The sequence below is a fragment of the Ochotona princeps genome, chromosome 27, assembly GCF_030435755.1.
Source record: "Ochotona princeps isolate mOchPri1 chromosome 27, mOchPri1.hap1, whole genome shotgun sequence".
NCBI classification, from domain to species: Eukaryota; Metazoa; Chordata; class Mammalia; order Lagomorpha; family Ochotonidae; genus Ochotona; species Ochotona princeps.
The window spans coordinates 2083548-2105518 of NC_080858.1; the positions used below are offsets into that span (position 1 = coordinate 2083548).

Consider the following 21971-nt stretch of genomic DNA (forward strand, 5'->3'; position numbering starts at 1 on the left):
GTGGGCAGGGAGCAGGCATTGTGACCTGCCAGGTCCCTCCCCTCCGGGAGCACTGTGATGCTGCAGGGCAACTGCTGGCCCAGCGTGAGCGTCCCCAGCCCCCCTCCCGCCTAGTGCCAGAACAGCGGAGGCGGCGGGATCTGGAACAGTCGGGGCGGGCAAGCCCAGCGGGGAGGCGAGCGGCCGCTATGGTGAGCTTAACCCGGGCGGGCGCCGGTGCTTAGGGTCCGGGTCCGGAGTCCTGGGGCGGGGAGTGTGTGTGTGTGTGTGGGCAGGGGGTGCTCGGGGTACCAGCCTAGACAGGGAGAAGTGGGGCGGGGGCGGCAGGTGGATTCTACGTTTTGGATTTGCAGAGCTGGGAGCTTCCTGTGGGAAGCTTCTTTATGACCAGGGTCCGCGCCAGCCGGTGGAGGACACCTGTGCTTTTTATGGTTCAGGGAAAGTAGACCCTGCCGGGAGAATTGTACAGGTGAGAGCAGGAGACCAATGAGTTGCTGAGTGATCCTCACTTAGCAGCTTGCGGGCCCCAAGTCGGAAGAATGAGTTAAACGTTCTGGATAAGAGGTCTGGGCTGGAGAGTGGATACGGGAAGGGTCCCAAATAAGACCAAGGGCTCAGGGCATCACAGTCTTCCCCCACCCATCGCCCTGAGTTGTGTGGGGTCCCCTACAACTCTAGAGCTGCTACTAGCTTCCCTGGTACCTGGAACCTGTGCCAACTTCTCACCTTGACCTTCGGGAGGCTGGGGAACCTCTCCCTTCACCTTGTGTTTCCTTTTCTGGCTCATGGGGCTCCAGGAGGCGTATCCTCCCCCATCTCCATTCTTGGAGCAGATTTTATTTGCTGGAGAGGAACATCTCCCCCAAGTCCCTCCCGCTCCTCACTCTGCAATCCCAGTGTCTCCCCCTCCAGCCCCTAGCTGCCCCCGGGGGGAAGGGAACTAAAATTGCCTTCCAGACACCTCCCTTCCTCCACCCTCGCTTCTCCCCAAGACTTGGAAACTCTGGTATCTTTCAGAACCGTGATGTTTTAGCGGTAGAGAGGGGAGGTAGAAAGGTTGGTGGAGGGTGGGGGCAGAACGGCTCAGCAGTCTAGTTCGGGTTCTCCCCCACCCCTGGCTCCTGTTGTCCCTGAGGGACCAGGCAGGTAGAAGCCCTCTTCTCCCCCCACTCCTGCTGGTTTGTTTGTTTGTTTGTTTGTTTTAGTGGAGAGAGGGTGGGCTCAGCCTAGCTCTGCTTCTAGCTCTAGGGTGCCCAGCACCCTTCCAGAGCACACCCGGCAGAGTGGCCGGAGGACCCACTTCTGCCTGATGCTCCCGGCGGGACCCCAGAAGGAGGGCAGAGCTGTGGGTTCAGAGTTTCAGCTCTTGGTTCTGCAGCTCCTGCGTGACTGCAAGAAGTCATGGAACCTCTCTGGACCGCTTTGCATTATCTACTACACGTGCGTAACGGGGGGCGGGGCTGGGTTATTTTTCAACTTACCAAGGCTCCACATAGATTTTGTTTTTTTAATAAAACCTCTTCTTATAAAGAATTTCAGGCGTATTTGAGAGTGTCATAAATCCAATTCAACACTCCAGTTTCAACAGTTACCGAGTTCTGGCCAGTTGCATTTCATCTATTCTTGTCTACGTTCATTTGATGTGGAACCCAGGCTACATATTCTGGAACTGATGCATAATATTTAGTGTATCTAGTCTGTATCTAGTCTGTGAACATTTTTCAAAGCGCCTTCCCTTGTATGTATGATGTAGTGACACTTGAGATGGAACCTTCAGGAAGCTCACAGTAGGGGAGCCAAGAGTCATAACCCATCTCCTTGGACAAATTTCAACATATATTCAGCAGCTGAGATTTGGAAAACATTCAGTAAATCAAGCATTGAAAGAAATCTTATCTGAAATATACTTGAGAATTTAGAAGGGTGCCCAAGCATTTTGAAATTCATGCTTGAGTATTTTGGAAAGGAAATGTCTTATTTATTATGAAGCACCGAATTGTGTGTAGTAAGTTCTACTTAAAAATGTACTTAGGTACCCAGCACTGCTTTGAAGGGCACACTTTTTAAAATTTTATTTATTTTTAATTTTTAGGGTGGGTATTTACCACTAACAGAACCTCTTTTTTTCTTTTTATCTTTTTTTTTTTAAATACTGGATGCACTCCTCAAAGCCTAGAGTGATACATCTATAGACCTTGGGCTTAGGAATCCAATCCCGAGAAATGACCTGACCTTCTCCAGCTGCTGGTTGCATTTCAGACAGCTGGCCGTCACACACCCCTTCCCCACAGGGGCGGGGTGGGGGGAGGCTTTGCCGGTGTTAAGCAGAATTCTATCTGCCATTTCTGCAGGTCCTGGGTAAGAAATAGCCAACTAATCCTAATGCATGTTTTGAAATGCATTCCTCTGGTTACAAGGCAGATGCGTGAATTGCCCCTTCTTTGCGGTGATCCACAACACCATTCCGCCAATAGACGTGAGCATTTCAGTGCTGGAGTCCTGGAGCCTAAAGTCAGAGCTGGTGAAAAGTTGAGTCAGAACTTGAACTTAGGACCTCCGCCCTGCCAAAGCTTTTTCGTTTTAACATTTGTTTATTTACTGTAATGGAAGAATTATACAGAGAGAGAGAGAGAGAGAGAGAGAGAGAGAGAGAGAGAGAGAGAGAGACTGTCTACTGGTTCACTGTTTAAATAGCTGCAACAGTGGGAGCTGGGCCTGTCTGAATCCAGGAGGCAAGGGTTTCTTCAGATTAGAAGTGGAGCAGCTGGGGCCCGGTGGCATGGCCAGCGGCTAAAAAGCCTCGCCTTGAACGCCCCAGGATCCCATATGAGCGCTGGTTCTTATCCCAGCAGCTCCACTTCCCATCCCCAGCTCCCTGCTTGTGGCCTGGGAAAGCAGTGGAGGACGGCCCAATGCTTTGGGATCCTGCACCTGTGTGGGAGACCCAGAAGAGGCTCCTGGCTCCCGGCTTCAGATCGGCACAGCACCGGCCGTTGCAGCTCACTTGGGGAGTGAATCATCGGATGGAAGATCTTCCTCTCTGTCTCTTCTCCCCTCTGTATATCTGACTTTGTGATAAAATAAATAAATCTTTTTTAAAAAAAAAAGAAGTGGAGCAGCTGGGACATGAACTGGTGCCCATATGCCGGCGCAGTTGTTGGTTTAGACTGCTGTGCCATGGCACCCACCCAGAAAGCCTCCGTTCAGCAGGACTGTACTTGGTCAGCAGGCTGATGTGGTAACAGCATTCTCCTCTGCTCCCAGTGTCCTGGTGAACAACTCTGCTGGGTACAAATGCCGCGTTTCTTTGGGACAGTGACATGGAGAGCACTGGCCAAGTGCCCATGCACAGCCCATGCCAGGGATATCAGGGCACAGAGAACATATCTGGAGCTTTTGGGAGAGGTGGGACCATTGAAACACAGCCTCCTTAACTCCATTCCTTTTGGATTGGGTAGCTCTCGTTCAGATGGGCATGGAAATCGGTCACCCTTCCAACACACAGGCGTGTGCATGAAGGCAGTGTGTTCCAGAGGCGAGAGGAACGTTCGTAGTCTCTTGGCAATCTGCTTTGAGGGTCTGTTTTCAAGGGGCTGCAGGTCACTGCTCCATTCCCCCTCCACGTCACAATGGCCCTTGGCAGGGGAGCTTTGGTCAGCAAGAGTTCCCTGATGAGCAGAGCCATGGCAGAGGGCACACCTGCTGGGTGAGAGGGAGCTGGTGAGTTTGAATGGGAACCTCTGGCCCCTGCAGCGCTGTGGGCCTGCAGTTAGGGGTGTTCGTCCGTCGCTGTTACCCTTCGCGAGGGGACTCCTGAGTCACCTAGCAGAGAAGATGAAAGAGAAAACGAATTTTTTGAGAAGCGAAGAAGGACGACTAGGGGTGGGTGGGAGGATGTTCTTCCAGGGCAGAGAAAGCAGATCAAGGATCAATGACTGGTTTTCCACTGGGATGGCCTTGGCTGTGACCTGTGCGGTTAGTATTTCTCCTGTCTTCCCGCTGGAATTTCTCCCAGACCTTAAGCTGTAGGAGTGAATGGGAGAAGGGAGTGGGCACTGAATGTGTCACTTTTTCTCCATTTTTTTTTTTTTTTTTTTTGCATTTGCCAACAGTATTAGCTAAAATTCAAGCAAGGAACTTTTTAAAAAAATATATCTGTATTTTATTTTATTCCTTAAGATTTATTGTTATTGGAAAGTCAGATATACAGAGAGGAGCAAAGACAGAGAGGAAGATCTTCCATCCATTGATTCACTCCCCAAGTGGCCACAACGGTTGGAGCTGCCCCATCTGAGGCCAGGAGCCAGGAGCCTCTCCTGGGTCTCCCAAATGGGTGCAGGGTCCCAAGGCTTTGGGTCGTCTCCTTGACTGCTTTCCCAGGCCACAGGGAGGGAGCTGGATGGGAAGTCGGGGTAGCCAGGACGTGAACCGGTGCCCACACACGATTTCGGCATGTGCAAGGCAAGGACCCTAGCCACGGCTACCATGCTGGACCCTTGTTTTATTTACTGCAGGGAGAGTCAGAGAGAGAAAGAGATTTTCCAATGCCAGCCCACTCCCCAAATGGCAGCAAGCCCTGGCGCAGGTCAGGAACCTGGAAATCTGTCTGGATCTCCCATGTGGGTGGCAGAGGCCCAAATACTTGGCCATTCCCCATTACTTTCCCAGTTGCATTAACAGGGAAATGAATTGGGAGCAAAGCCACGGGGACTCAGAGTTGTGATCAAATAATAGCACCCTGATGTCTCAGGTAGCAGATTAAACTGCCGGGCTACCCCCAACCCCACCCCGGCCACCGCTGCCCACCAGGAACTTTTGACATCACAGGGTCTCTTAGGCTGAAGTTACCAAGCTCCTGTGGTTCCTGCTGCTGGTCTTGTGTCGGCTGGATTGCTGCCTTAACTGCAGCACCACTTGAGTCTCTCTCCCGAGCTGCCTGCACTCGCTCGTGTTAATTTAGGTCATCTCTTTGCCCTTGCTGCTGCTTCTGGCTTGCCGTCTGTTCTTTGTTCTGAGCTATTCCAAATACGCTTGTTCTCTTTGAGGACTTCGGAGCTGCGACAATTTAATCTTTGATGAATCACATTTGTTCTTGCTTTAATTATCGCTCTCAAATTCTGAATCTGTGTTCTGCTTGCTCTCCCTGACCCAGGTCCTAAAATACATGTGATTTATTATTCTAGCCTGACAACCAGAAATAATTCAGTGTAATAATACGCTTCCTGCCAATGACTGGGTGGTGTCTGAGCACACGGATGCCCAGGGGAGTGTATGCTGCTCATGCGGCTTATCCTACTGGCCTGGGCCCATTCCATTAATAGATAATATCCCAGGTTTACTGTTAAGGATGCTTAGAAAATGATTTTTAAAACTTTAAAACACTGTACTCAGGATAGTCATGAACTGATCTTAGCCCTCTGAGTAAAGCAAAAGGAAATGACTAATATTAATGTGAATAGAGCATGATTGAAACAAGGGGCCGTCCTGGACTGCTTTCCCAGTCAAGCAGGGAGCTGGATGGGAGGCGGGGCTGCCCGGATGGGATCCCAGCAGGAGCAAGGCAAGGACTTTAGCTGCTAGGCTACCATGGGGGGTCCTCATGTACACTTTTCCTTATGTTCGATTGAAGAGAGCTTGATTATCACGTGTAGTGGTGAAGATTGCTTTTGGTCAACCCTGTCGGGGGTTCTGTGCCCCTCCTGGATGTTGTTTCTCTAGATCAGGGCAATTTTTCCTTATGATTTCATTAAATACATTTGTAAACCCAGCTTCTCTTTAGCACCTTTTGGGACTCCCATAACTATTATATTTGATCTGTTAATAGTGTATTACAATTCTTGAATACTTCTGTTTAGCTTGACCCAGCTTTGCTTCCAGCTTTTTGTTTGCTTCCTTCTGGTGAGAGGAAATTTCTCCCAATTCTGAGATTCTTTCTACTGCTTCCCTAATTATATGTTGGAGACTCTCCACTGTACTTTTATTGTGATCAACTGTATTCTTAATTTCTGATAGATCAGCGTTCATTTGATTCATTTCCTGTGTGACGTATTCCTTGACTTCCCTGAACTCCTATATTATGTGCTTCTCCTTGTTGATAAGAAGCTTTATAACAAGTGTTTTGAATTCTGTATCTCCCGTTTTCTCGATGTCTTCCTCAGTTAACTCTGAGGTTAGCAAAGACTCTCCTTTGCAGGGGCGTCTTCAGAAATATCCATTGTGTCTTTATCTCTTCTTTTGCTCTTGGTCTTTGTACTTCTGGTTAAGATGGTGGAGTAGGGTAAAGACACATTTAAACAGATGGAGAAACCTTAGCCTGTGTGAAGTAGAGCAGGCACATCCCAGGAAATGGAGAGGACAGAATGATAGCAGAGGGCACTTGAAGACTGACAGACACAGGGAAGCAGCGGACATGACGGTGTGGCATTGCAGTGACCAATACCCCAGCAATATTCAGTGAGCAGCGATCTGAATTGTACTGGCAGCCAGAAGGGGACGTTCACCAGGAGCTCAGGAGGTGAACCTAGACAAAGAATTGCCCATCCTGCTGGTCTGTTTGATTTGAACAGGAGAAGAGACAGAGCAATAGATCCCATACAGGCAGTGTGGGAACAGGGTGTATTTAACAGCCCAGTCTCCATCCCCTAGAGCTGTATTGGGTGCCGTTTTGTGTAGGGAGGCAAAGTCTATGGGACAGGACTGTACATGCACTGAGCTGGAAGCGAACTCATTTCAGGCTCAGTAAACTGCAACCATGTGGCATCCTACAGGTTCCACCCAAGACAGGTTCTGGTAGCCCTCAGACCTGACAGCCAGCAGATCAAGAACTGTAGTATTGGCACATCAGGTACCATTTTGTATGGTGTGGCTTAGGCTTTAAGACTGCAGAGTCATCAGTCCTGGTTAGAGTTATAAGCCAGTGTAGACTATCCTAAAATCTGCCAAGTTCAGCAAAAGTATGCTTCAACTCTATAAACTGCTAAATACTAAAATGAAAATAGACACGAGACAGCTGAGTAGTATTCTATAGTCATTTTAAGGTGTGTAGCAGCCAGTTCTGTGTATAAACTAAAATTGAAATGTCAATGAAGTAGTCACAGGATGTGGTTAAGAACTTGCATTTTTTAAACATATTTGTTATTCAATACCATGTCCATGAATTCCATAATGTTGTAAATTGTTGTTGATGTTATGTTGTGGATTTTAGTCGATCGGGATGATATTCTGCCAGCTCTGCCTTCAGACCAGAGATGGTCTCCCCAAGAAACCATTGAATTTATCTGGACAATAAGATGCTAGACTCTATGCTTGCAAAGAAAGACTCTTGACTGAATTTGAACTGTAATACTGCACCAAGGTAGAGGAATCCACCATGGGGGGAGGGTACGGGGAGGGGTTGGGGGAATCCCAGAGCCTATGAAACAGTGTTCACATAATGCAATGTAATTAATAATAATAATAAAAGACTGCAGAGTCTATAGTGAGCTGCACATGCACTGAGCTGGGAGTGAACTCACTGAGCTCAGTGCATTGTACTGGTCCCACAGGGAAAAATAACACCTACTTTGGCATTGTACAGGTCAAAATAGATTCGCATGGCCCTCAGACCTAATGGCCAACAGATTCTGGGAAGATCAACACCACCAACAACCTGTACATAGGTGTCTCCTCAATCCTGGGAACTACTCTGACAGGAAGTGGGAGAAAGGTTGTAGAGACAACGGTGCAGCCTCAGCAAGGTGTATCGCAGGAGGTGGAGAGTGGTGAGCCAGGAGTTGGGACTACAGAGACTATGGCAAAAGTCCAACATAAGATCTCAGACCTGGAATTCACTGGAGGGAGTGGCACAGGTGACTCCAAAGAAAGAGCTGTGTACCAAGCACAATAATTCAAATTGAATTGTAAACCGGTGGGTGACAAGGATCCTTTATTTTACTCACTGGATCCGGTTCTGTGGACAGTGCTTGAATGTAGCATACTCAATAAATGTCGAATTGATCTGAACGAAAAACTTGCTGGAAGGGGCTTACAACCCATTTAACAGGAAGAGTGGTAGTGCATGAGATGTTTATAAGAAAGACACTCAGCTTGCTGGAGGAGGAATATTCACAGCGACCCTGAAGAGTGTAGACGTGCTGCGATGGTGTAGGGGCCCTTGAGGTGGCTGTAGGAGCTCTCTGCAATGGCACAAGATGGAAGGAACTGTGACAGCACGCTGCTGGGGCCCTGTGCCAGGTGGTTGCTTTCTGGATTTCCTGGAGGAAGTAACATTGCACTTGAAACCCAAAGGATGCTTAGGAGTTAGCCTAGGTTTCCGTGCCTTCTTGCACGTAATTCTACAAAAATAAATTTTTGTCCTAAGAAGGAAGGGAGTAGATAATTTTGGAAGTCATTTCAGCACTAGGTCTGTGTAAAGGTGGTGTCATCCTTTCCTGTGGAAAGCCACTTCTAGGCCTCTGCCTCTCCCTTATTTTGACTTTCCAGACTGTTGAGCAGAGGGGCTCCAATGCCACAGTGGGGAAACCCTGTCAGCTTCTAGGGACCCAGCAAAACAGAACCCTGAGCTGTAGAGGCCCTGATTCTAAGGAGAAGTTAAGAGAGAGTGAGTGAGAGATGAAACGAGCTCTGATCAGCTGAGCGAAGGAATCTGAAATACGAGTTTGGAGCAAACACCTGACCGATACTGGTATCCACTGTCAGGCCTCTGCTGATGTCGCTGTAGCTAGACTCCTGTGCCCGAGTGTTCAGAGCGCACGTGAGGCAGCAGGTGGTGGCTGACCTGAGTTGGAGTCAGAGAAGCCTTGTGTCGTGTGGTCTGCACAGCTGTGAACTCTTGAATCTGTCCCCTTTCTTCTCTGAACCTCAACTTTTCCATCTGCACAATAATGGACAAGGAATCTTATCAGGTTGTCCAGTGTAGCTCTCTAGTATCACGTCCCTCCTTACGACAGATGGCTGGGCTTTCTTGGGCATTGAACCTGACCCCCCAGTAGCATCAGCTTTGGGTCTGGTCTGTGCTGCTTGTAGGCAGAGAGATGGGGGCTGGTGATCAAGCAGAGGGGCTGGTGGAGGTTAGTTCAGTGCCTGAGCCGGAGCAGTGAAAGAGGCCTGGTGGAGTGCTGATGCTGCCCAAGCTTCAGGTGTCAGTCAGAAGCCTGACACTCATTCAGGACCTCCAGCAATACAGTCGAGCAGAAACCCAGCTCTTTGAACTTTATCTGCTCCCTCTTGGATGTACATTTGCAGGAAGCTGGAGTCAGGAGCTGAGCTGGGACCTGAACCCAAGCTTAACATTATAGGGATACAGGTGTTTTCAGCAGGGGGGATAACTGCTATACCAAATGCCCACTTCCTATTTTATCTTTTAGATAGTTATCTAAAATTATTTTGTGGGGTGGGATGAGAGAGAAACCTTAAGGAGAGACACCTCCTGTTTTCTCTTGCATGCCTCAGATGCCCCCGTTGGCTGAGCCAGGAACTCAGTCTAGGTCTGCCATGTGGGTGGCAGACACCTTGCCACTTAAATCATCTTGATTTCCTCTCAGAAGCAGAGCTGGAACTTGAACTCGGCCACTGGGGCATGTTGGTGTGCCAAATGCTGTCTTCTTTTTTTCTTTTTTTAAAGATTTTATTTTTATTGGAAAGCCGGATATACAGAGAGGAGGAGAGACAGAGAGGAAGATCTTCCATCCGATGTTTCACTCCCCAAGTGAGCCGCAACGGGCTGGTACGCGCCGATCTGATGCCGGGACCAGGAACCTCTTCCGGGTCTCCCATGTGGGTGCAGGGTCCCAAGGCCTTGGGCCGTCCTCGACTGCTTTCCCAGGTCACAAGCAGGGAGCTGGATGGGAAGTGGAGCTGCCGGGATTAGAACCGGCGCCCATATGGGATCCCGGGGCTTTCAAGGCGAGGACTTTAGCCGCTAGGCCAAGGTGCCGGGCCCCAAATGCTGTCTTAAGTTCTGTTCAACAAACCTTAAAGTCTTTGTTTGCCCTCACCAATGAGCAATGAAATGCAACAAAAATTCACACCCTCACTCCTACTCTTCCTGCTTCCTTTTTAAATTATATATGTGTTTGTGTGTGTGTGTGTATAAGTATGTGTATATACATATATATTTCTCTTTCCTGTAAGGTACTATTATACCACTAAGAGTATAATGCCATATATAACATACAGAATATATATTATATATCTAATGTATAATATAACAATAGCATTTTGTGTTCTAATATATAACATATGTTATATAATGCCATTATTATATAATATGTCATCATAATACATTATATGTATCATATAGTATTATATGTATTATATAATGTTTTTATTTATTTTGTAATATATTTTAGATATTTTAGATATATTCTATATTATGTGGAATGTGTATAATATAGAAAGTATATATTATGTATAATGCCATTGTAAAATATATAATGCCATATATATAATTTAGATACACTAAGAATTATTTTCCCATATTTACTTCACATGCTGTCCTTGTTAAAGTATTTTAAAATCTATATACCATGGCATTTCCCTGCTACAAGCTTCAGCTGCAACTGTAAAACATAAGGATATTTTCATTCTCACCCACATTTTCGTTACTGTGTTTGACGAAATTGATCATTTTCTCTATTTGTCCCACAAATATTTTGACCCGTTGAGGGCCGAATTCGAAGTTCACAGAATCCGCACGGTTGTTACATTTCTTGGGTTTCTTTTCATACGGAGCCGTCTCTAGTTTCCCGATAGAATGTTCTACCTTCTGAATTGGTTTTGTTTCCTCGGGTGACTTTACTTGTCCCTCTGAGCCTTGTGCGTTTTTGTGCAGAGAAAGCTCAATCTGAAGAGTTCCATAAATTAAGGTTGATTTTATTTTTAATTGAGAGATGGGCAGAGATCCCTTCTGCGGATTCAGTCTCCAAATGTCTGGGTCTGGGATTGGGCCGGTTCTCCAGCCTTGGTGGGAGAATCCACCCGCTTCCTGCTGGGTGGCGCTCTGTATCTCCCATTGCCCTTAATGTCTGCTTGGGTCTCTGTTAGTGCTGCTTAAGATCGACTAGACTTAGGCTGGTGACTCTTGTCACCAGTCATCTTGTCACTGTGTTACAAGTCAACTGTGAGTCTTTCAAGGCTCTATGTTTTGGTCCTCCATTAACGTTTCGCTTGTTGGGGTTGGCAGCTGTGTTTCAAATCACCGATGTGGTTAGAAACTGTATTTGATAACCTATCATCCCATCTATATTGGTGAACAGATATGTCTTAAAAGACATTCTTCTTTAAGAATAAGAAACATCTGGAGAAACAGAATAAGAATAAGAATCAGTGGCTTGTCAGGTTAAGTTGTTGCCTGCCATGTTGGCATCCCATATGGGCAACACTTCATGTTCTGGCTGCTCCATTTGCCATCCAGCTCCATACTGAAGTGCCTGGGAAAGCAGCAGAGAAGGAACCAAATGACTGAGCCTCTGTACTCATGTAGGAGACCTGGAAGAAGTCCCCGGAGGAAACCCTATGCTTCTAAACCTGTACTGTGAAAAATGGGAAATCCATTCATTTTATATGTTAAAAATAAAAATAATAAATTAAAAAAAAATCTCAGAGGAAATCTCATATGTTCTACCTAAAGAGCCCTGATAATTAGAGAAATTTCCTTTTTTTTAAAAAAAATATTTATTTATTTGAAAGCCTATCCAAAGCCAGGAAGCAGAAGTTTCTTCTGGGTCTCTCACAAGGATGCAGGGTCCCAAGGACTTGAGTCATCCTCTACTACTTTCCCAGGCCACAAGCAGGGAGCTGGATGGGAAGTGGAGCTGCCAACACTTATAGGTGGAGGATTAGCTAGTTCAACCATTGTGCCGGTTCTGATCAGACTGTTTTTCAAGTCTCTCTAATGTGCCCTGAGTTTAGACACTTCCCTGGGAAACCACATTTGCTTGTTAAATGGGAGGATGTGGTCTAGCTTGATGATGTGTGTGCTAGCTGTGAGGTGGTTTCAGGATGTAGAGCGCTGCTGTTATTGGGCGTGAATTGAATCCTCTGGTGAAGGGAGAGCTGGAGACCCCCCAACAAAGGAGCAAGATTTTAGACCTGACACCCCCAAGTTCTTACATGTCATTCTTTCAAATGGGGACAAAAGCCCAACAAGGTGATGTCATGATGAAAACATCAAGACAACAGCAGCAGTCTGGCTCAGATTCTTTTCAAATGAGAAGACTAAGTAACTTAGCCAAGGTCAAACATTATAGCAAGTAAATTGAGAAGGCAAGATCTGTGAGTGATGTTTTCCCTGGACACTTAGGATGCGTGGCTGTGTGACGTATGGGCATCTCTGGCCCCAAAGGTAAGGGCTGTGTATCATTCAGTTTCCGCACAGAGACAAGCGTAGAGTAATCCTCTTGGAGATGTTGCTCAGCACAGCTGTTCTGCTCCCCGTGCCTGGAGGATCCGCCAAGTTCCCACAAGCCCCATCCTTTGGCGTGCCCTTTGCCTGTCTCCACCCCCAGCCATGTTCTCTGGAGGCTCTGATGCTGGCTTGTGTTACCTGGAGCTGGAAAATGCTGCCAGGTCATGGATAAGAATAGAAACTCACAGACCAGCACATGTTTCCCTCCTGGGCTCTGGCAGGTGTCCTAGGTATAAGATGCCTTATATGGGTCAGTTCTTGCCACAGGCGGAATGTGAGTCCATCTTCCAGCAAAACATCGTGGGTTTCTATTCTCTCTCTCTCTCTCTCTCTCACACACACACACACACACGAACATCCTTCTCCACATCTTAAACTCTCAGTACCAGGATCAGTCAGGTCATTGTGGCTTCACAGGGATGAGGACACGCTGAAGTGTAGCTGTATTGAACACCTCGGCCGACGCAAGCCAGGGTGCAGGTTAGATCTTACGGTTATTTAGCATTGAAGGAGAGACTGATCCTAACACCCCTACCCCGCCAGCAATCGTTTCTTTTGTGTGTTAATGCTTTTTTATGTCTACTTTGTAACTGTAACACCAATGACACCCATGGAGCCTGCTTCCAAAGCACATTGTTCTCACAGGTGTTCGTTTTCTGTATGATACTCCGTGTGTGTGTGCATGCACACACGTGTGTTCGTGTACATATTCACCATGTCTTACAAAATCAGGGCTTAGGAATGAATGTCAATGCTGCTGCTGCTACACGTGGTAGCTTATCATCTGCCCTCTTTTTTTTTTGAGACCTGTTTATTTATCTGGAAGGCAGTATTATAGAGCAACAACATTATCTTCCATCCGTTGGTTCATGCCCAGATAGTGGCAGTAGCTAGTGCCAAGCCAGGCCAAAAGCAAGGGCCAGGAGCTTCATCCAGATCTCCTCCTCCATGGATGGCAGGGGCTCACACACTTGGACCATCATCTGTTGCTTTGCCCAGGCCGTTAGGGAGCTAGATGGCAAGTAGCGCTACTAGGGCATGCATTCGTGCCCATACGGGATGCCAGTGTCATAGGTGGTGGCTTTACCTGCCATCTCACAGTGCTGGAACTCTGTAAAAAGGATTAACATAGGAAAACAACCGTAAGAGCATAAAAACAACTGTATTTTCTGTGAAACCAAGTTTTGATCTGACAGCGGTGGTGCCCAGGCAGCCCACACTGCAGATGGCACCCCATTATGGAATGGTTTGGCTAGAAGAATGAACGTTCTGGCAAGCTGAATGTCGAGTTTTCAGATACGCTCCCTTGGTCCATTGGTCAGGGCCCTAGGCTTCTCTGACCTTGCTGCTGTTCTCTCTCCACAGAGGGAGTGCATATCAGTCCACGTGGGCCAGGCAGGAGTTCAGATTGGAAATGCCTGCTGGGAGCTCTTCTGCCTGGAACACGGCATCCAGGCAGACGGCACCTTTGGCGCTCAAGCCAGCAAGATCAACAATGATGACTCGTTCACCACCTTCTTCAGTGAGACCGGCAATGGGAAGCACGTGCCCCGGGCTGTCTTGGTAGATCTGGAGCCAACTGTGGTAGGTAAGTATGGGGTGAGATCTCCAGAGAAAACAACCTGAGACTGGGGACCTTGGCCCGCAAAGGCTTAGGAGGCAACATCTTCAACTGAGACAAGAGGTGGCTCAACAAGAACCCAACAGCAGCGTGATGGCTGCCAGCTCCTTGGGGTCTCCAGTGTTTTGGGAGATCTTATAATAGAGACCAAGGGAGGTGCTAACCTTTGCAGAACAAAACTGCTTCAACAAAACCACTGAAGACTGAGCTAGAGACTGTGAGTAAATACCTAAGAAAAACAGTTCAAACAATTTGAGAAATTTTGAGAAGTCCCTAGATAGTTTCTGAAGGTATAGGTGTCTGAGTCTATAATAATGGCAGGCTGTCCTCACAGGTCTGGTATTACCTTTGCTGTATCTTATGTATTTTATTTATGTACTGAATTGTATAACACCAGGTGCGTTCTTCCAGAGCCAGGGATTGCTACAGTTCTGAATGAGCCTCACGTAGATTTAGGAAAGACGGGGGAATTCTTACTTGTTTTGTCTTGCTGCTCAGTCCCTTTCTTCCTCAAGCCCTCTAGGGCAGTGTCTGAGACGTCAGCATTTTCTCAGCTTCAAGGCTGGGTCCACTAGCAACGGATGGACGAATTCCCCAGAAATGTTTGGGCAAAGGCCTGTGATGCCTCATCATTGATTTATAGGAGCAGCGGACTGAAGGTCTGAAGGTCTGAAGGTCTGAAGGTCCTGGTCCTGTGGATGGCTCACACAGGTGGCCACTGCACAAATGATTGAGCTTCCCTAGGTGTGGGGGGAGTTCAGTGATGCTGAATTGACGGGGAAATGGAAGTGGGGCCTCATTCCACCGTCTTCCCTGCATCTACCCTACAGAGAGCTTTGGAAGTGAGAACTCCCTTGGAAAATTCTCTAGGGTCCCAAGGACCTGAGCGTAGCTGTGTTTAGAAGTCACTGTGGAATTCGCCCAGTGTTTGACAAGTATTATTGCTACCTTGAGATGGAAGCTAAGGGTGGTACAACCCTGGTAAGGCATAGGATCTGGGCAGGTCAGTCTTTCTCTGTGTCCATAGAACATTTTAATGCAAGCAAAGGATGACTTTGCAGCATGAAAGCAAGAACGAAAGAGAGTTCAAGCAGAGGGGTCTGGGTAGGAGAGGGCAAAAATCATCACCTTTGGTTGTTGGTCTTTGTAAAATCAAGACTTTCTACAGTTCCAGCCAGCATAACAATTGGCTTTTGTTATCTGCTTGAATCCCAGCCTCTGGGGCTGGGATTTTCTCAGCTCTTTGGAGGTTTCTTACGGAGTTGTCTGGGTTCACCTCGTTGTAGTTTTGCAGGCAGGGGTAAGAGAAAAACATCATGTGGTAGTCAGGTGAGATGTCTTTTTCCCTGGAAACCAAGATGGTAAGACTTAAGGGTTGCTTCTCTTTTTGGTAGATGAGGTTCGGGCAGGAACCTACCGCCAGCTCTTCCATCCGGAGCAGCTCATTACAGGAAAGGAAGACGCAGCCAACAACTACGCCAGGGGACACTACACAGTGGGCAAAGAGAACATCGATCTTGTCCTGGACCGCATACGGAAGCTGGTAAGTGATGGCACAGGACTGGGGAACCAGGCTTGGTGAACAGGCTTGCTTCTTGAGAAAGTTTTGATCTGAAAGAGAGAGAGAGAAGGGCCTGGCACCTTGGCCTAGTGGCTAAAGTCCTCACCTTGAACGCACCGAGATCCTATATGGGCACCAGTTCTAATCCCCATATGGGCACCAGTTCTAATCCCGGCAGTTCCACTTCCCATCCAGCTCCCTGCTTGTGGCCTGGGAAAGCAGTCGAGGATGGCCCAAAGCCTTGGGACCCTGCACCCACGTGTGGGAGACCTGGAAGAAGTTCCTGGCTCCGGGCTTCAGATCTGCTCAGCACCGGCCATTGCGATCACTTGGGGAGTAAATCATCGGATGGAAGATCTTCCTCTCTGTCTCTCCTCCTCTCTGTATATATGACATTGCAATAAAAATAAAATAAATCTTAAAAAGAGAGAGAGAGAGAAAGAGAGAGAGAGATAGAAGTCTTCCATTCATTGGGTCACTCCTCAAGTGTTTACAGCGACTGGGGCTCTGTGAGCCTGAAGCCAGGAGCCTGGCACTTAATTTCAGTTTCACTCTGGGGACACAGGGACCTGGGGCATCTTTCGCTTTCTCCTAGGATGCACATGAACAGGAAGCTAGAATCAGGAGTGGAGTTGGGACTCGAACTCAAACACTCCCGTGAGGCATGCTGGCATCTCAAGGGACGTTTCTGTCTGTCTACCTTTCAGATAAAATGAACACAAAATATAAAAAGCAAAAATGGTACCTATAACTGTATTTTGAACTCCATAAATATGGCTGTAGAATTTGAATAGATAATAAGAAATTTTAAGCCTGTAAATTCAAATTAAACCCCGACTCCAAATTCATTTCTGAAACTGGTATAGCTGGGATCACCTTCCAAGGTGGGGGTCCAGCTGTCTGGGTCAACAGGACACGATAAAGGGAAAGTGGGCCAGGTTGGGGCTCTCAGAGGACAAAGTCACTAGCCACTGTGATTCTGGAAGCTTCACTTCCGGTGGAGCCGACCTTTGTGTCCTCGGGGGCATGTACATATGTGTTGTCACTCCATGTTTTAGCTGTCCTTTCCAAGATCAAATAGCCCCTTCTGTATTTCCTTCCTCCTTCAACCTGTTAGGACTTCATGCACATAAAAATGTTGAGGGAGGCCGCACTGGCGGAGTGGACTTGCCTGATTCATAGTTTCTTCTCCCGTCCTGTTTTTCCAGACAGATGCTTGCTCTGGCTTGCAAGGCTTCCTGATCTTCCACAGTTTTGGTGGAGGTACTGGCTCTGGTTTCACTTCTCTGCTGATGGAACGCCTCTCCCTTGATTATGGCAAGAAGTCCAAGCTAGAGTTTGCTGTCTATCCAGCTCCCCAGGTCTCGACTGCAGTGGTTGAGCCCTACAACTCCATCTTGACCACCCACACCACCCTGGAACATTCCGATTGTGCGTTCATGGTGGATAACGAGGCCATCTATGACATCTGCCGCAGGAACCTAGACATCGAACGCCCCACCTACACCAACCTCAACCGCCTCATCAGCCAGATCGTGTCCTCCATCACTGCCTCGCTCCGCTTCGATGGGGCCCTCAATGTGGACCTCACTGAATTCCAGACCAACCTGGTGCCCTACCCCCGCATCCACTTCCCACTGGTCACTTACGCACCCATCATCTCTGCGGAGAAGGCTTATCATGAACAACTGTCGGTGGCCGAAATCACCAGCTCCTGCTTTGAGCCCAACAGCCAGATGGTGAAGTGTGACCCAAGACACGGCAAGTACATGGCCTGCTGCATGCTGTACCGGGGGGACGTGGTCCCCAAGGATGTGAACGTTGCTATTGCTGCCATCAAGACGAAGAGGACCATCCAGTTTGTGGACTGGTGCCCCACAGGCTTCAAGGTGAGCACTGATGCCTCAAGGAGGTGAAGCAAAATTACCCAGAATGGGGGAGAAAGTGATTTTGGACTGAGACACACTTCTGTGGGGACATCACATTCATTGTGATGTTAAAAGGGAGAGGGGCTTAAAGGTCACATGAATTTAAACTACTTTTGGTTGAAGCACAAATATTGTCAAAGCCATTTTGGAAGTTGTAGGGGCTTTATACTATTTTAAATTGGTTAACCATCTTTGATTTTTTAAAATTGAAGAATAATCAATGTTTATGTATTGGCCGGAACTATAGTACTGTTGCGGTTCCTGTTTCAGCTCAGTTTGCCCAAGGTTGATTTTCATGGATATTTTAATACTTCTGAAATATCATTGTGTGGCCATCTTAGCCTTAGAGTTGACCAAATTAAGTTGCTGAGGAAGTACAATTTTCTCCTCTAACAAATGACACGTTCTCCCAATTTATTTTCAAAACTTAAACATTTGTCCTATAAGACTTCATTTACAGTAACGATCAAGTAAGGTTGTGAGAAAGTCCAGTGGCCTGTCCTATTGCAGATGTTTACAGTCTGAAAAGTGCCCAACTTTAGGGTTGGTGAGAAGATGCCGAAGCGCTGGGAAAGAGCCCTGAGACCCGTCAGCCAGAAATGTTGAGTTTTAGAAGCCACCGTTTGAGTTGGTTCCCATGCAGTCTGTCTCTCTGCAATGAACTACTAGACCGCCATGTCCCATGTTTCCATGCCTTTGTTCAGATAGCTACCATTATTTACTTGATACCCCCAAGTGTCATGCCTTCCAAAGGCTTTCTGAACACCTGCTGGGTACCAGGGGTGATGGTATCAGTTGCTAGGGGTGAAGAAATGAGCGTGTCTTAGTTGTCCTTTGGTGGGAGTTGACAAGGCCTGATGTGCTGGCCTTCTGGTTGATTTACTTGAGTATCAGGCTATGATGATTTTTTTTTTTCTCTTTCATGGAGTAAGACAGAGTAGCATTCCTTCTTCCTGCTCTACCCTTAGCTATAACCTTTTTATTTCCCTTTAGACTTAACCTGGTTTTATAACAAGGCCTTCCAAAAATGGAATTCTTTCTTTCTTCAATTTTTTAAATAATATTTACTTTAGTTTTTTTTTTTTGAAAGGCAGGGTCACACTGAGAGAAGGAGAGACAAGATCTTCCATCTGCTGGTTCAGTCCCCAAATGGCCGCAAAACAGGGCTGAGCTGATCTGAAGGCAGGAACCAGGAGCTTCCTCTGGGTCTCCCACGTGGGTGCAGGATCCCAAGGACTGGAGCCATCCTCAGCTGCTTTCCCAGACCACTAGCAGGGAGCTGGATGGGAAGTGGAGCAGCCTGGACATAAACCGGTGCCCATATGGGATGCCAGTGCCGTAGACAGAGGCCTAACCCACCTTGCCTTGGCAGTGGTCTCCTTTTTCAAGTTGAAACAAGCAGCACAAGCTAGTAGAATAAATCACATAAAGGAAAAAAAGAGCTGTGGGAAGGGTCAGGAAACTCACAAAGGGATACCTGCTGGTTCTCTCTCCTTCACTGCAAGCGGAAGCAGTAGCGTTATGTCCACACTTGATCTTAGCCAAAAGGCCAAGAAGCAATAGGGTTAGGTCTAGAAGTGAAGCTAAATAAGGTAGTATTAGCAGCGTTAGCTGCTTTTCGGAGAATCACACACCAGGGATATGAACGTTGCTGAACATATTTGTTGCCCCTTGATCTAAGCCAAGGGATATCACTGCTCAGAAGAGGGTAGAGTCAGTCTCAGCCACAGGTTTACGCTGGTTAGGGCTGTATCCAGTAAGACTGTGTCCATTGCCATTTCCCTTCTCATTTTTGGCCATTTGACCCTTTCTCAGTAATACTTACAGCAGCAAGATGTCCGTTGCATGTAGCAGGAGTGACAGCCCATTGTGAATTCATTTGCTGGGTTACCAGCCTTTGGCCCACAGCCTGCTGCCACTTCCGTTCTCCACCTAGCAAGAAGGCATGCGTTTTTAATGCTGTGAATCGGAGACTTCGGCCACTCAGGCATGGTGGCCGCTTAAGAGTGGTAGTTTCAGACGCAAGCAGGGTTTGCCCGTGTCTTATAAATAATATCACAGTTTGCCTGGTGTTAGCTTTGGTTCAGAATACACGTATGGGGAGGAGAGAGGTTTCTAGCAAAGTATAGCCCCACGTGAAAGCTGGGCTAGGGTTAGCTTGGAGGACCCTGGCATGCTACCAGAGCTCAAGAGTTGGTTTAGCTAACCCTTGTTGACTGGAAGGCTTGCTTTGCTCCTGAGAAGCCCTGTATACTGGAGACACAGGGGTGATTAACATTAATAGCATCCCCAAACCCTCAGATCTTTATTTCTCTGGACATCCCCGTGGCATTTCAGACAACGTTTCACGCTCGGCAGAGAAACCTCCTAAATGTGTTTCCTAAAAAGCTAAGAGGGGGGGACTTCAGATGCCAATTTGGGAAAGAATCATCTTTCAAATAGCTTCAAGTTTAGAAATGAATTTGCCTTTAAAAGGGAATATATTTCCCATGTAGAGATCAGTAGGTATTGGGCAGTACGCGCTTAGTAATAGTCTCATTCATTGCTCTCCCTCGTCCCGTTGCTGAGAGAGGCATTTTGTCTCTCTCATCAGCTATGTTCTCTTTTTATCTTCAGGTTTTGCAGAATGTCTTTCCTCTGCTAAACTCCACTTGCTTTCGCTTTCTCTTTAGCACTCAACTTTACTTCCACTTTTCCAACGTCTTGACTCTCTTTGTCCAGGTTCCGTCTTGAAGTCTCCGTCCCACACCCTGCCCATGTCATGCTCCCACGCCTTGTCTGGATGTGCTATTGTTCTTTGGATAACGTGTATCTTCCTCTCTCTGGTCCTCAGGTGGGCATCAACTACCAGCCTCCCACGGTGGTGCCAGGAGGGGACCTGGCCAAGGTCCAGAGGGCCGTCTGCATGTTGAGTAACACCACGGCCATCGCGGAGGCCTGGGCCCGCCTTGACCATAAGTTCGACCTAATGTACGCCAAGCGGGCCTTCGTGCATTGGTATGTTGGAGAGGGAATGGAAGAAGGAGAATTTTCCGAGGCCAGGGAAGACCTGGCTGCCCTGGAGAAGGATTATGAAGAAGTGGGGACTGATTCATTTGAAGAAGAAAATGAAGGGGAGGAATTTTAAATATACACCTTCCCCTTGGCTGTGTCTATTTATGCTGCTCCAGCAAAACCGCATTGAACTGTTCAAGTGTAACGTACCATTCTCCTATCCTGCCTGACTCTTGTCTGCGTAGGAGCAAGATGTTGAAAACAGTAACCACGTGTGATGGGATTGGGCTAAAAAATGGATGAGAGCTCTGTCGGATGCTCTGTTAAGTGAGAACAACTTCGTGTCAGGTGGGAAATGAAGGCTACTGTACATGGGTGAGGGTGAAGCCAGCTTCCATGTGTAAGTTCTAGTTTGGGCTGAATCCTCTGCACACCATGGCCTGCTGGCTGGGGAATGCTAAACTACACAAGGAAAGAAATGGTCTGTCCAGTGGGGAGATGAGAGATTCTAGGCAGAGGTGGGCAGAAGTTCATGTTAACTGGTCTGCGTGGCCTTGACATCATCTTGATGTATCACACATCGTTTCATTTAGATCACCCTCAGGATCCCCAATAGATAACTGAAACCACAGCACTACACAATACATGAGGGCACTTCAAAATGAAATGGAAAATGCGGGCCCGGCACCTTGGCCTAGCGGCTAAAGTCCTCGCCTTGAAAGCCCCAGGATCCCATATGGGCGCCGGTTCTAATCCCGGCAGCTCCACTTCCCATCCAGCTCCCTGCTTGTGGCCTGGGAAAGCAGTCGAGGACAGCCCAATGCATTGGGACCCTGCACCCGCGTGGGAGACCCGGAAGAGGTTCCTGGTTCCCAGCTTCGGATCGGCGGCGCACCGGCCTGTTGCGGCTCACTTGGGGAGTGAATCATCGGACGGAATATCTTCCTCTCTGTTTCTCCTCCTCTCTGTATATCCGGCTTTCCAATAATAATACTAAAATCTTTAAAAAAAAATGAAATGGAAAATGGAATTCAAAGATAAGTTATTTAGGTACAAAAAGTTTGAAATGTATGTGTGCATAGGTGTTTTAAAGAAAGATTTTTTTTTTACAGTAAAAGAGAAAGGAAAGGAGAAGGAAGGGAAAAAGATTTGCCTTCTGCTACCTCCCTCCATGTATGGCCACAGCGCTGGGGCTGGGCCAGTCTGAACCAGGAGCCAGGAACTCTAGGTGGCCGTCTCTAACAGACACCAGAATACTTAGACCATCTTCTGCGGCTTTCCCAGGCGCATCAGCAGAGAGCCGGATCAGAAGCTGAGAGGAGCAGCCACAACTTGAGCTGGTGCTCCAGTGTGGGACTCCAAGGTTGCAAGCAGTAACTTAAACTTCTGTGCTACCATTACCGGCCCCTAGGCTTTTATAATGCTAACTTTTCGTGAACTTTCTCAGCACTCTTTGTATAG

The 21971-nt window shown here is 47.5% G+C and overlaps 1 protein-coding gene across 2 annotated transcripts; it reads left to right on the forward strand.

Moving 5' to 3' along the window:
* Window positions 1–37: 37 nt before the first annotated feature.
* Window positions 38–20661, forward strand: TUBA8 (tubulin alpha 8). 2 transcript variants are annotated; one of them, XM_058656040.1, is made up of 5 exons: window positions 38–191; window positions 13772–13994; window positions 15422–15570; window positions 16797–17477; window positions 20350–20661. In XM_058656040.1, the coding sequence occupies exons 1-5, from the start codon at window positions 189–191 to the stop codon at window positions 20641–20643; spliced, it is 1350 nt and encodes a 449-aa protein (XP_058512023.1). In that variant the 5' UTR covers window positions 38–188; the 3' UTR covers window positions 20644–20661. The 2 variants fall into 2 exon arrangements, with proteins under 2 accessions (XP_058512023.1, XP_058512024.1); XM_058656041.1 differs by lacking the exons at window positions 38–191; window positions 13772–13994 and adding an exon at window positions 14883–15030.
* Window positions 20662–21971: the final 1310 nt, after the last annotated feature.